This window comes from Perissodus microlepis, chromosome 3 (assembly GCF_051167445.1).
Source record: "Perissodus microlepis isolate ML-2025 ecotype Zambia chromosome 3, ASM5116744v1, whole genome shotgun sequence".
Taxonomy (NCBI): Eukaryota; Metazoa; Chordata; class Actinopteri; order Cichliformes; family Cichlidae; genus Perissodus; species Perissodus microlepis.
The window spans coordinates 42,509,806-42,525,335 of NC_140463.1; the positions used below are offsets into that span (position 1 = coordinate 42,509,806).

A 15,530-nucleotide genomic window follows, 5' to 3' on the forward strand; every position below is an offset into this window, starting at 1 on the left:
GATGAATGAAGGTCACTGTGGGGAGATGTTCAGCACCTGTGTGACATTTGCAGAAGGCGCGCTGCACGGGAGAACGTGAGCGAGTGTTTATATGTTTCAGAGTTATGACATTTCCATTTCCACATCACACATCTCAGGGAAAAAAAAGTGAAACCTGATGTATAATGCTCTAAATTTGCCCGCGGAGCCGTAAGTGGCAATGATGGGGTGTCGAGGGCTGAGGCTGCGGTGCTGCAGTGGAGAGGCGGAAGGAATGTTTTTGAACTGCGAGGTGGGTAAAAAAAAGAAATTGAAAGAAGTTCTGATGGACGGGCAAAGAGGGAGACTTAAAAGTGTTGGTGAGAAAGACACACACACACAGACACTGTCAAGCTACATCATGGAGTATTCTTTTTTTAGCCTCAATACAGATCTTTAGTAACACTTCATTCCTCTTTGGAAAACGTCCAGTTAGCTTTCAGGTCTTATTTTCTTTTCCAAGCAAAACCCAAAATGCTTACAAGTTTGTCTCTATAAAAAGGTGTTGGGAAGCTGTGCAGCTTTTACTCGAGATATAGAAATGAAAGACAAAAATGTGAAGCACAATATCCTCGGCAAGGAGAGAAAGGGAGGTGACGGGAGTCTCCACTTTTCATATCACACCTGCCGACGACATGGAAATCTTTCCCCCTTATTGCTCGTACACCAAATAGTCCCTAGACTGACAAAAATGTCCACAGTTTGATCTGAGTTGAGAGAAGAGAGTTCTTGACTGGGAAAAAAAAAGTAAAGTCAAAAGTCACCTAATCCCTTTTCTCATAAAGCTGCTCCAGTCCTGGCCTTTTTGTTTTATAACACACAGAATTGGAGGTACCATAAAAACAGCAAAGGGGTAGTTGAAATGATTTTTGATTCTCCGTGGAGTTTTATATTGTTTCTTTTATATGCAAGTCCAACCCAGACGCAAGCATAGTCCTAAAACTAACAGTCGTCATCTACATTATGTGCAAGGTTGGTATGAAATATTAGCTTTTAAAGTTGTGAAAGACTCTAAAAAAGAAGTGTAGAAAGTAACTTTTATACAACCACTCAGACTATCCCTGTAAAGAGTGACTGTTCACTAAGCCCCTCCTCTAAACAGATAAATCATCACTTCATCATCATTTGCTTCTTCAAATGTAACTAAGTGTATTCAAAGCAAGTCAGAAGTTAGACTGAAACACGAGTCTGAACTTAACACCAGGGCAAGCTAACAATACTGGAAGAGATATTTCTTGCTTTAACTGTATGTCTATGGTGGTGTGGCGGGCACAGATTATTGGCAGATAAAGGTGCTCCTCTTCACCTATAATTAGGCCTTCTTTGTGACTCTCAAGCAATGCTCAGCCAGTCCTCTGCTTAGTCTCTCGTCCTGAGGTCAAATGTCAACTCCACCGTCTCAGTGCAGCAGCTCATGAACCAGTTCTCTGCCTACTTGAGGTTCTGGTCCGAGTGGCTCTCCAGCTCGCACAAGATCACAAAGATCAAGGCTGCTGTAGCCGGCTGAAGTCCAAGAACATGAGGCTGAAGCCAACAGGACGACAGATTAATGTAAAATGATATCGAGGACGCATGGGCTGATTAACAGCAGCTGAACTTTTGAACTATCCGGTCTTTAAGTCTGACGTGATTAGCCGTGTCTGGGCCCAAACTCCGCTGCAGGTCCATAAGTCAAATGAACACTGCGGCATCACTGAGAGTTAAAAACTGTCTAAATTCTTTCATCTGTAATAAAATGATCAGCGTTGCTGCTCTACCGGGTATAACAATTACGTTTAACATCCAGGCATCCATGAAAACAGAATTTATTAAATTTAACAGAGTTAGAAGTTAGCAGAGAGTTAGCTCGCTAGTTTCAGCCTAAACATAATATTCCATGTTCTGACTGAGAGATTTCTGAAAAAATTAAAACGTACAGCTCTGTTATCACTTCCAACATAAATGAAGACAGAAAACTAAACAACAGTGACGTTTGTAGGGTTACTGAAGTTTGGCTAGCTGGTATATAATGATGTGCTACGTGATTGCTAGCGACACAGCTATGTTAGCATAACATAAACAGTGAAGCTGGAGGATGAACGCTAACTTTTTTCCACTTGATAAAAGTTAACGTGGGGGTTCCCGATGGTTAGGGGCAAATGCAACCGCATGGCAGGATGCTGTAAACGGACCAAACTTTAGTCAGGAGAACAACTGAGAGAATCCATCCACAATACGAGGTTAGTCATTAATATACTGCTGCATGGGCTGGGCTGTAGTTACAGCCTAAGGTTTTAAAAACTGAGCTTTGAAATTAATAGTGGTAATAAAAACCGAGAGAAGCCGACAGTGAGTGTTTTTAGGGGCTTGTTGAGATTAAATACAACAAGATATAAAGCAGTAAAACATGTTAAAAACACAGCAGCCTGATGAAACGCAGAGTAGTTTGGGCCCGGAAGCAGGATTCATACGTCATCACTTAAAGACTGAATAGGTGAGGGTACTGTTGCCTAGCAAGCAATCCTGGATCTATCAGTCAGATGGAAAAAACACACAACCAAAAAAACCAAAAAGTACTTTCTAAAATATATTTAAGAAAATATATAAATGTAAAAAATATATTTAACAACAAAAAAAAGACTGTCTTCTACATGGTGCGGCTGTTTGTGCCTGGAGCTTTACTGACTTTACTAAAGCTACAAGCTAAAAGGTGTTGGTTGCAAACACTAAAACAATCTGTCAGTTATCCTCAATCAAACAACAAACTTCACATATAATCTTCTATTTGGCAGCCAGACAAAAAGTCGGCTTTTTCTACCAAGAACCTGATGTTGCAGACTTAAAAAAACACATGTACAGCAGTAACTGTGTGCCTGCTGTGTGAGCATGGAAAGCTCAACAAGAACGGTACGGTAATAGTAACTAAAGGGTTTGGAGCTTAGTGAAAAGTCCACCTATTCCCTGTGCTAAATGTTACCCATCAAAGACCTCAAAGGCCCACATCCACCAACCCTTCATTTCACCCTGTCCCCACTCACCATCCTCCGTGGGCACGTAGACATTGAGGTAGAGGCAGTCCTCGCTCTGGTTCTGGATGTAACCGGCCGCCACGTCCAGGTTGTCTGTGAACCACACGGGCAGCATTATCTCCGGCAGTACACCGTGAACATTTTGAGGGCACACAGGGGCAAAGAGGGTGGCGTTGCGGATCTCCTGCCAGGATCCCGGGGCCTCAGGTGGCTGAAAGCGGCGATCGCCGATGGGCGCCGTGGCGTAGGGCACACCCAGGTACTGCTCCACAGGGCCAAGAATCTCATTGTTCAAGTCCTTCTTGATGCCTCTGAGCTTCCCATAGTTAGTGGTCACGATAGGGTGTTTAGAAGGATCCATCTTCTGGCTTGAGGCTAGACTGAAGAGCAGAATGAGGCCTAGGACGCTCATGAGGCACCAGTCTGTCATAAGGCTGAGGTGGCTTGTCCTGGACGACAAACTCCGCCGACTCTGTCTATTTATAAAGAATGGAAGGGGCTTCATGACTGAGTTCATACTGTTCAGCCACCTGCTTTTAGTCAGTTTGGGAAAACGTCTCTCTTTATGAGCAAAAGTGGATTATATCCAACAATCTGGAAGGTAAAAAACCCTTAATGACTAAAAAGGAGCTTTTTTAGAAACTCGACCAAGACTAAGGGCGCTGACTGAAGGTGAAGTGGAGGACAAGGCAGCTGCTTGGGAGAGAAGGGTCCTTTGGGCTCTGGGTGCCGGATAAAGGGGTTCGGACCTTGGAGTGGGTGCCAGGTCAGTGGTGATTCTGAGCAATGGTGATCCGAAACACTTCCCAAGCCGTGGCTCTGTTGCGTTCCATACCTATTCGTCCTCAATTATCCAGATAATTGGATTGATGATGAATTCTGCAGAATGAGACAGAGAAGCAGGGGGGGAGGAGGGAAGAGATTTAAGGGACGGTGATAAAGAGAGAGAGAGCGGGGGCGGGGGGAGGGAGGGAGGAAGAAAAGATAAAAGAGATTAAGCTTATCTGAAACAGAAATATATTCCATTAAATGTTGTCAGTTCAACATTTTTTCACCTTCAGCTGTTGCCAAGGGACCTTTTTTCTTTTTTTTTCCTGAAATGAAAGATTTTCTAAATCCAGAGCCAGTGTTGTGGAGATCAAACTAACAAGGGTTCATTTTGGGAGCATTTCATGTGACGATCAACGTGTTTCACTTCAAGTCGTTACATCACGAGGCTGAAAATGTTTCTCTCCAACATGGACAGAAGAACAAAAACAAACACAATGACACAAATGCAATTTCTGCCATCATGTTTTTACTTCCTCTGGCGTTTGCAACATAATCCCATATATGCTCCTCGCTGAGTGCACATTTCCACATTTCTCTCTATTCATTACGTATGAAAATCCTGCTGTCCCAGTGCGACCTGCATGAGGGCACGATCCCTCCTGGCGGGCCGAGCTCAACCTGGCAGCTAGCACGCACGCATCTCTGCCGAGTTTTCACCGAACAACGCCGCTAGCGATGCCTCAATATTTCTGGTTATTAAATTCCTCGAGGCTTCAGAGGTTCTCGTGGAGGCAACACTACAGACAGTACAGTAGACAGCGTTGGTGGACGAGTAGAAGCTGGAGATTAGGGCGAGCCTTTCACTGCCCAGTAAGGTCAAATGTCAATAATGTGCGCCTGTAAGCAGCTTAGAACAGCCCAGCTGGGGCGCTCTCTGGCTATACGCAGAACACAGAGACACACTCGTAGCATTAACTGAGCCACACATGAATGAAAGCCCACATTCTGTACAGCCATTCATGTAATCTACAGCGGAAATGTGCAAATCCTCATCTAACAGATCCAGAGTCAAGAAATGCATGAGGCGAGGAGGAGATTAGGCTGCCGTTACGTTGTTGCGTGGTGTTATGTAACGGTGCGGGACACACAAGGCCCAGCAGTAAGTAACGCTGGGAGTACAGTGAGATCTCTCCTCAGTGTTCACGCACTCTTTTTCACTCTTATCGCATTTTTTTCCACACTCTCCCCTCTGCTTTATCGCCCTACCGTAATTGTCCCCTTTAAAGGCATCATTAAGGATATTATTGCATCGCCTGTACCCACCTCTGTTTTTGTTTTCTCCCCCCACTCCCCCTTTCTCTCACACTGCCAATAAAGCCATTTAAAATGTAAAAGTATGGGATTTAAGAGGCTTGAGGCAAGACGGCAGATAATTAGAGTCTATAGGCTGATGAGCAGATAACACGAATAAGGAGGCTCATTCATGTAATAATAGTTTCTTATGTACAACAAGCTCTTGGAGAGGATTTGGGGAAATGCGTGGTGAAAAAAAAAAAGTTAAAAAAGAGAGAGCGGTAATTGCGAGCGGGCCTGTAGCGCCTCTAATCTCTCCTTGTTTTTGTTTGTTCCCGCGCGTGCACACTAAATATATTGCCGCCTGCCTTTGTTCCTCTCCGAGTGGTCTTTGTTGTTCTGCCCACGCCCCCCCCTCCCCCGTGTGTGCGTCTGGGTGTGTATCTGCTCGCTAAGAAGCGGGCAGCACGACGCGCGCTCTAATTAAACCACGGAGAGTCTGAGACGAGCCCTTCACCCACACACCCAACAATCAAAAATAACCATCTACACTGCTGTTAAACTTTCATCCTGCAACGTACATAAAAGAGACCGGCGAAGAGACGAGAGTGTCGGAGGGGAAGGAAAAAAAAGAAAAAGGAGCAGGGATGGCGAGAGAGCCAAACTGGAGATGAAAGGTGAGAATAACGATGGAGAGGAAACAGGTCCTGTTAATGAAAAGCTCCTCTGTGGTCAGCAGAGGCCCTTCAAGAGGCCTCGAGTCAAAGTGACACAAGGAGGAGAGATTCTCAGGGACGTGATGAGCCCAGGAAGGGGGACAACTGGACTCCCTTTTGCCCAAAACTTGCACCTCGTGGCACATGTGCGTCAGAATTCCTGGCCAAGCCCCTGGCAGACACGAGTGTGCCTGCAGGGACCGCCAGAATTTTGTGGTGCATCTGAGTGTTTAATTGCTAATTGGCTCAATTAGAGGGTTTAATTGGTCCAGCTCTGCCATGAGCAGTGGGAAAGCTTAGGTGATTGATGAAGCAGAGAAAGAGAGAATGGGGGTGGACTGGGGAGAGGACGGTTCAGCAGTCAACAGAGCCACACAGAAGATATTCATGGGAATGTGTGTGTGGAATTTTGGAATGCCACTGGCGCACGCACGCTATCATACTCACAGACGCAGATTTAAATGAACAGGTTCTCCCAGAATACTGTACTTCTCTGTATGCATGCAACACTATCTCACACTCACACACAGATGCACACTCATCCAAGATTCATGTCATCAGCAGAATGTTTTCCTCAACTCCCAGGAGGCAGTGAGACTGAGGGAGACTGCACAGGCCACTCCGTGGCAGACTGTCAGTGGGAAACTCATCTTCCCCTGCACTTCTTTTTCATCTCCTACTTATTTCTAATCTAAATGAGAAAGGCAACTGATGCTGCAATTCAAAAAAAAAAAAAAAAGATTTTCAATTCGAAACCAGTCTTTACCGTAAGATACTTTGTTACAGGTCTGTGTCATTCTGAATCATCGAAGATGAGCAGCACAAAAAAACATGCGAATCAATTGCATCCCAGCGTTTTCCACAGTTAAGGATTTTTCAGACTGGATGCACATGTGGGCCTTTTGTTGAGCAGTAATACAGGAAGAGAGATGTCTGGCATCAAGCTCCAGAGCATGTTTTCCAGGGCTGAAAGCATGACGCCAGTGTGGAAGCTGCACTTCCTGGAGCGGCCATTTGAGGCTGGCACCAAAAGTGAGTCACTCCCCATTTACTGTACTCACATATACAAATGGCTTATTAAAAAGCATGTTTACAACCTGTTAGGAAAAAAGTGTTTGTGGTGTTGATGGTGAAATTATATGACAAAACATATGGCTATAAAGCCTGTGCTGCACACACTAACACTCAATAAGACACCCTATCATCCAAATGTGGTTCCTTCTGGTTCTTGAAAACGAAGATGGTGACAGGTAATCCTAACCCTAACGGCAAGTCTTCAAAATATGGACTCCTGACACCAGCAAAACGGCAGCATAGTGTCCATCTTTGCCACACAGTCTGTGATTACAACCTGTGACCTTTACACCACTGTGTCACGCATTCATCAACTGAGCAGGCTTGAGCAAATCAGGATCACAGCTATTGGAAAGATCCGGCCACTCAAACACTTTCATTTGACCTATACGTCTGTAAGTGATATCATTTTGCTGCTTAATCTGTTGATGTGAAATGACGCCTGCCTGGTACGAGGTTCCAATAGATGTAGTTGTCATTAGGCCAACAGCTATAACAATAACAGATATCACCATTACTCCGTGCAGTCGATATCACTTCGGCTACAAAAGAAATTAATGCCTCAAAGAAGAGAAAACTGAGCAGTGAACGGTGAGCATATATACATATAATGGACGACTAAATGCTTCTAAGCAAGGTGGAGAAGAAAGCGGAGTGACTGATCTGACAGGAGCAGCTGCCGTGGAGAATATCAGATAGATATTATCCAACATCTAAGCTAAAAGAACTTAAAAGTAAAGGGAAAAAAACAACAGCTAACGTCTCAACTGGCACACTTAGAAAGCAATGAACGATACAGATGTAAGAAAACTATTTCAATGTGTTTATAAGACGACAAATCACAGGAACAGACTGACAAGTCAAGAATGTATGTTCACTAAAGATTAAAGAAATGTGAAATATCCCGTATAACAGAGCATCTGATATTTGGATTGGTTATTGGTCCATACCTAGACAGCTGATCGTTGACAGCAGTCCCATCGATAGGAACTATCTTTATAATTCAATTCTATGTTATTCTGTTTTACAGTTAGCAGATTGGAGGTATTCCACAAGTGGGACACCTAAAATCTTTATTTTTATGTTTGGATTAGTTTTTGGTTTTTTTTAATAGAACACCAACTTTTTTCCGATTCAATTAAATTCAAGTCTATTTGTATTGTAAGGTAACAACCCTATACAATAATGCAATAATACGATGTTCAATTGAGCTGAAACAACTGACACAGATTGAGAAAAATGTTTTCCTTGTAGATTTTTTCCCCACTGCTTCCTCACTTTCAACTCCCCCATGCTGGTTCCCAAGCCTGGATGAGAAAGGAGGAGGGTTGGCTGGCAACTAGGGCTGCCACGATTAGTCGACTAGTCACGATTACATCGACTATCAAAATCGTCGACGACTGATTTAATAGTCGACGCATCATTTGAAGCTTTGTAAGATCCCAAAAGACGCAGGAATAAGTAGTAGGATTTAAGAGTGTAATAACGGACTGAAACAGAAGAGGGCAGCACTGCATGTACAAGGATGCCAGCTGACGTTAAACCCCGAAGAAGAAGAAGAAGCTGTGTCCCAGAATTCATAGCGCAGCCCAGCTCAGTTTCCAACAATGGCGGCAGCTAGTTAGTTTTAATATTACTCTTATTATTCTTTCTGGGTCACAAAATAAACGTTTAACATATTTTCAGGCGAGAATGTAGCTGTGTAAACCTCAAATATCTGCTCAGTTTATCAAGACACCACATATTTTCAAAAGCGCTCCGACGTTTTCGGAGACGTCTGTTACCCACTAGCTCGATAGCTAGCCGGGGGCAAGGTCACTAGAGCCCGTGAGAACACCGGACTCCCGGCAAATCGTTTTCAAACCCACCGCCGTCTTTCGCTACTCAGGTTAAATATATATAAGTCACTTGATAACTTAAAAATGTTATTGTTTGGCTTTTTTTTAGTATTTTATTTGTTCCTGAGTAAATCTGTTTGGCTGAGATTAAAGTTATAGTTTTTACACAGCTGAATAAATGTCAAGCAGACAGCTGATTATCAGAAGTGTGAGATGCTGGAGAATATACTCCGGTGTCCCGTTATATTTTAGATAGCAAGGAGTTTATTAAACTTCACCGAAACAATCTGCAAATTTCATTAAAATTTAATAAACTATCATCTTCTCTTTATTTTTAGTTAGCACATACCTTAAACACTTAAAGCTGTAAGCTAATGATAGTTATATAAGAGCAGATGCGTGCTGGTGCAATAATCTATATGTTTTACGTCCAATGGATGCATGATCTGATTAGTCGACTAATCGCAAAAATAATCGGTGACTAGTCGACTATCAAAATAATCGTTTGTGGCAGCCCTACTGGCAACCCTATCCCATAAAACCCAAAAATATTGACAAGAGAACATCAAGGAAGCTTGAATTTGGAAAAATGACCTTCAACCCAAGGCCAAAGAACGCCATTCAGTAAAAGTCAGGAGTTTTTGAAAACTACAGGACCAAAAATCCTTCTTCCAACCAGGATTAAAATACATGGAAAGTCCAAACCATGTATCAAACTGGAAGGGCTTACCAAATTGCTAAAGCGATGCAAAATTACAGCCTTGCATTATTAGGGACCAGCGAGACTAGGTGCATTCAATCAGGACAGAACAGAACAGGGGTAGGGAACTCCAGGCCTCGAGAGCCGGTGTCCTGCAGGTTTTAGATGTGTCCTTGATCCAACGCAGCTTATTTAAATGGCTAAATTACCTCCTCAAGATGTCTTGAAGTTCTCCAGAGGCCTGGTAATGAACTGATCATTTGATTCAGGTGTGCTGACCTAGGCTGAGATCTAAAACCTGCAGGACACCAGCTCTCGAGGCCTGGAGTTCCCCACCCCTGGAATAGACTGATAAGTAATGAGACATGAAGAAGATGATGCCTCTCACATGGAAGTAGTTGTGCTAATATTATCTAAAAGTAGAGAAAGGCACTACTAAGTTGGAAGGTTCATGGTGCATGGCTCATTACAGCAACATTCTGATTAAACAAGACCAAGATCAAGATGCATGACCTGTGGAAAAAAGCGAATAAAGCATCTGTAAAGAAAGAGATAGGAAGAAGAAGATGGAGGTGGATAGCCCATACACTGAGGAAACCAGGCAACATCATCACCAGACAAGCCCTGATGTGGAACCAAAGGCAGGACAAGGAATAGATGGCAAAAAGGTGCAAAAACAGGAAAGCTATGGATCGGAAACTTAAAGAAATTAAAGCATAAGTGACATGAAAGCGCCATGAAGATGACGAGAACTGTGAGGTCAGATGATGATTCTCGATGATACTGTGTGAGTGCAATCAATCGTCTATTGAGGTTGCAGCAGGAACGCTGTTCAACACCATTCAACAGAACGCTCAATTAACTTTGCCTTTGTCATGAGAGAGAACTTAATTTCCACCAGGTATCTATACAAGGTTAGGTGTATTTTGCAATGGTTGGAAAAAGTCAATCATCTGTGAGGTAGCTAGCAACAAATGCATCACCGCTTTAAGAAAAATATCCCCCCGATGAGGAAGACAGAAGAAAGAGTAAAACAAATAAAGCCTCTCCATGTGAAAGAAGTGATTTTTCTTTTCAGTAACAGAAAGTTCTGTGAGCCACCACCCCACCTTCCTTCCATGACTAATGACTGTGAGGTGGTGTTTTGAAGCAAGTGAAGTCTTGGATTTAGTGTAGAAATAGTTCCAATACAAGACTAAAAGCCACGATCTGAAAATCTGTCATTGTCAAAACTAATAAAGACTCTGCACAGACAATTAGATTTTATCCGATTTTGCAAGTGTTCTTTTTATTGTTTTGTTCTCTCCAACATGTTTGAACAATTTTCTCCCTGACTAATTACTATAAGTCTCAGCGGGGATCGCATTCCACAAACTGTGTTTTATTTTGCCTATCTCTGCTTTAAAACTGACACCACACTTTGATGTTGGTGCCACGAGGGGTGGGGGAGTTGCTTCGCTGCACACATTCAGGGAAGAATTACTTAAGTGCTTATGTTTTCAACAGCAAGTCTACTTTTGTTATCTTTAATTACAGGGAGGAGTGTTCAGCACCACTTTTATGACAGAGCCTTCCCCCAATTAACCTGCTGTTAATCTTCCACGTGTAGGTCATGTCTCTGCTCGTGGAGACTGAAGCGCGATCAGTAAGTGTGATTGAAATTACACCACGCTTAACAGGAATAAATTGTTCTCCTTTACAGTTTCCAAAGCAGGGTGAAGAATTGATTAAGATTAGTCATGGATGCAACTGACTCATCTACACATCAAAAAGGAAATGTTTGTGTGTACTCGATCTGTGTATACGTTGTTCCTCATGAATTATTTAATCATTATATAGTTTTTGATCATTTGAGAACAAATGTCTGATGAGGGTGAGTGGCATGGTGGTTAGCACTGTTGCCTCACTTCCACCATCAGTTCAATTCCACCATCAGGCCAGGACCTTTCTGTGTGGAGTTTACGTGGGTTCTCTCCGGGTACTCTGGCTTCCTCCCACAGTCCCAAGACATGCAGTTAGTCAGGATAGGTTAATTGGAAACACTAAATTGCGACCCTGAAAAGGATAAGCGGAAGCCAATCGATGGATGTCTGATGAGATCTGAAATTGTTCAAGTAACCAGCCAAACAAGGACCAGAGACTAACTATGTTTAATCCAAAATATGGTAGAGACAAACAGAAGGGCAATCCAAAGATCGCCAGAGGAACCACGATCAAATAAAAGCATCAAGCACCATCGGCGCAATTCATAAATACCAATACCAAAACGATGCTTTTAGATAACTAAACTTGCCAACAAAAATGTCAAACTTTTAATTTTCATTAAAATATATCAAAGTTCCTAAATTACTTTTGTGAGATTATTATACTATCTTATGCCACCTTATACTTCTAATCAAAGAATTGTTGAATCATTATACGGCTATAGGCCACATTATGCCTTGGATTAATCATTACACTGTTTTATGATGCATTATACTGCTGAGTTATAAGAAATGCTGTTTGTGTAGAATCATGGCCTTTCTTTTCTGATTAGAAAGAGAACATCTCACTTAGGCGCCGTAAGAGAGAAAGAATGTGAATGCTTAGTTTGGAGGGGAGGCCGAAGCTATAAGAATGTGAGAAACGGTCAGACACTTCGAGATCTGGCGGACACCCTCCTGTCCACATCTCCCGTCCGGACGTTTATGCTTTAAGTGTTGTATGGAATAAAGAGATTGTTGATTGAGCATTTGTACACCGAGTGTTGTTTTTCCTTCAGCCCAAAGATCAAACAATTGGGATATTTAACAAGACATCAACATTCATATCAGAACTTTAGCTAAATAAAACAGCCTTAAGAACAAGAATAAACCTTAAAAAAAACTGAACCAAAACAGGTCCACGAGATTAGCAGCAAAGCTATTTAACCCTTGTTAAATAGTTGAAAAATAAAGCCTTCATTGGACTCTACCAACTGCTGTTAAAATCTAAGTACAGTCTTACGCTTTCCATAGGAATGAAGAGGGTAAATAAGAGCTAGGTGCTGCGACTCAACGCACTTTATTAATTGATTATGAGCAAATGTGAGCACCTTTTATGTCAGTTTGTTAACACAATGCTGCAATCTTCTCAGTAGTGGATATCCCAGCAATTTAATCTCAGATCTGACTATGCAATGCTCAGACAGATTGCAAAAAATCCAAGAGCTACATCTCAGACTCTACAGACCTCAGTTAGTATTTAAATCTTGGAGTTCATGAGAGTACGATGAGAAAAAGTCTAAACAAGTTGAATCTGAACAAACTCGAAGACTTCTGGACTAATGTGCTTTGGATAAACGAGCCCAAAGTGGAGATGGTCGGCCCTAATGAATGTTTGTGTTTGGCCACACTGAAACGCAGCATATCAGGGCAAACAAACACGTCATATGAACATTTAAGCACGTTGGTGGAAGGGTGGTAATTTGGGCTTGTTTTGCGGCCACAGGACTTGGGCACCTTGCACTCAATGAGTCGAAAATTGGATCATGCAACAAAACAACGGCTGAAAAAGAAAAGAATCAAGGTGTTGCAATGGCCCATTGAAAGACAAACCTCCACCTGACAGGAATGCTGTGGGGGAACCCAAAGAGAACTATGCATAAACGAATGATTGCAAACATCTATGAACGGAATCAACGTTTGAAAGAAGAGTGGGCCAGAATTCATGCACGGTGATGCGAGAGACTTCTTGGGTCTGAGAAATGTAATTATGAGATGGTCAGTAAAAGGCTGACCTGTGGACGTCGCCCTTCAGGACTTCAAAAAATAGAAATGACTGCTTATGGCTGATGTCTGCAGCTGTCTTTGTCCGCAATCAACTATAATCACTGCTTTCAGCATCCAGTGCCTTTGACCAGTATTTAATAGTTTTTGATGCAGACACTATCCAGTCCACAATATTTCTCCTTCTAGGAAGCTTCTTTAATTCTCCTGCTTTGTTAAATTTAGAGACCACAGCCTCACAATCACATCCATCACCGTTCTGCCACATACCTTACCAAGCACAATCCAAATCCCAATAAAACCAATTCCACCCAATTCTACTCGAATACAGCTGCAAAATCGCCCACCACTTCCTTCCCTGTAATTGCCTACCAACTCTAGCTTCGTGTTGTGTTTCCAGTCAGTCTGTCAGTACACTCACCAGACTCAACTTAATGACAGATAATAAACCGACTTTGCTGTGCCAAGGGTACTGGCTATTAGCTGGAATTCAGGGAGTGAAGTTTTTGTAAGAGGTCAAAAGGAGTCACTGTTTTAAAATTGTTTTGTGGCTAGAAAGAAGAAATATGAAGTGACTGGGAGAGAAATGGAGACAAATCAAAGTAGGCCTATAACACACAAATGAAAAATCGCATACACTACATTTACCTTGTCAATGTGCAGCCAAGTCAAGCCCACGCACACAAATGCATTGCGCTCGTTATCATGTCAACCCTGACAGCCTCTGAATCAGCACAACTCATTTGTTTTCACATTTGCTAATTAACACATCAAGGCTGTGACAGGAAAATTGGATATTGAAACGCCAATGTATCCCTGTGACTGTGTGCATGGGTATAATACACGGTTATTAGTGCATATACCTTGAGAAAAAAACATATGCTGCTGTTTGTAGTTTATCTGTATATCTGCAGCCCTGGTGTGTGTTTTATCTGCACCATGCGAGTTTGACGTGTTGATTGCAAGGTAATTGCGAGGGCACGGTAGAGTGGATGCTGAGTGGCTGAACAGAAAAGTGCCGTTTCATCTCAGCAGATGCCACATTAATGCCAATAGATGGGGTGGACATGTATGTGTGTTTCTGTATGTTTGCCATCCTGCTGACAGCCTTTCTGTAAGCTCCGAAATGGCAAAACCCGAATGGCAGGTAAGCGTTCGCTCACACTTCTTTCTGTCAATCCCTTGTAATTTTTTATTACCTTCCTTTCTCCCAAAAAGAATCAAATTCAAAGCACGCTGTAAGCTAAGAGTGTTAAGCACACTGATCAACTAAATTAACAGCAGCTAAATGGGAAAACTATTACAGCAAACAAGGAAATGATTTTTTTTTTCAGCTCATGGAGATGCCAAGGCTTTGATGTCTACATAAAACAGTAAAGTTATTTTTCTTCTGCCATGCAGTTACAATGGCACCGATAAGGGCCCCTGTAAAGTTAAGATAGCTCACCATTCCCCACATGATGCTGGTGGAACTAGACAATCATTCCATCATGCAGGTGATCTTTCTGCTAATCAATGAATAAGTCAATAAAATTAAACAACTATTCGCTAAATCCACGTTTAGGTTCAAATGTTGGCTTTAAATAAAGAAAACCAGATTATTCTCATCTATTTGGATCTTTAAACACTCTTTCACTAGTGTAACCAGACGTTAACCACCATAGCTAATAATGACTGGCTAGCTCACGCAACATGATTGTCATTGCTGATTAGCACTTTCCAAAGATGCTTCACAACATGTGTGCATGCATAATGCTTACACCAGCAACAAAGATTTGTGGATTTACATTACATTGCAAAACCAAAAATGTTTTCTTATAAACTGCAGAAACCAGTTTACTGTTTTAATTCAATGTTTCTAGCTTCAAACAATGTTCATTGTCCTTCCTCCCCACCGTATACTCTTTATTCACTTCCTACAGAGACTAGGCTTGTCTGACAGTGGGGGGGAAAAAAATGGGCTGATAGACTGCCAACTGCAAAACAATGGGAGGATGCGGTTAAGACGAAAGAAAGGAGGGCTAGACAGAGGAGGTAGCGAGTGTGTGGGCTGATGGTAAACTTGTTGACAACAGTAAATGTATGCACAAATGCATCCGTGGTGGGCCAAAAAGTGTGCATCTGTGAAGGAGGGGGGTGTCAGGGATGCAGACCAGTGAAGCGCAAAATTGGAAACAATGTGTCTGCAAGAGTTAAAAGCAAATATTTACAGGGCTTTTAATTTGCATCGGGAGCACCGAGTTTCCGGCGTGGGTCAGCGCGTCTACAGTGGAGCCAGCGAACACAGAGGGGCATGGCTGGTAATTAGACAGACAGTGGTAGATTAATCACAGGCTGGGAGCTCGACCTCGCAGCCACACACACTT

The 15,530-nt window shown here is 42.5% G+C and overlaps 1 protein-coding gene across 3 annotated transcripts in view; it reads right to left on the reverse strand.

Moving 5' to 3' along the window:
• Window positions 1–15,530, reverse strand: part of nlgn2a (neuroligin 2a) — a 241,736-nt gene that overhangs the window by 155,374 nt on the left and 70,832 nt on the right. For all 3 annotated transcript variants that reach the window (XM_084924534.1, XM_084924532.1, XM_084924533.1), the window contains one exon: window positions 3,036–3,905. In XM_084924534.1, the coding sequence (XP_084780660.1) occupies window positions 3,036–3,543 (508 nt within the window). In that variant the 5' untranslated portion in view covers window positions 3,544–3,905. The remainder of the gene's footprint in view (window positions 1–3,035; window positions 3,906–15,530) is intronic.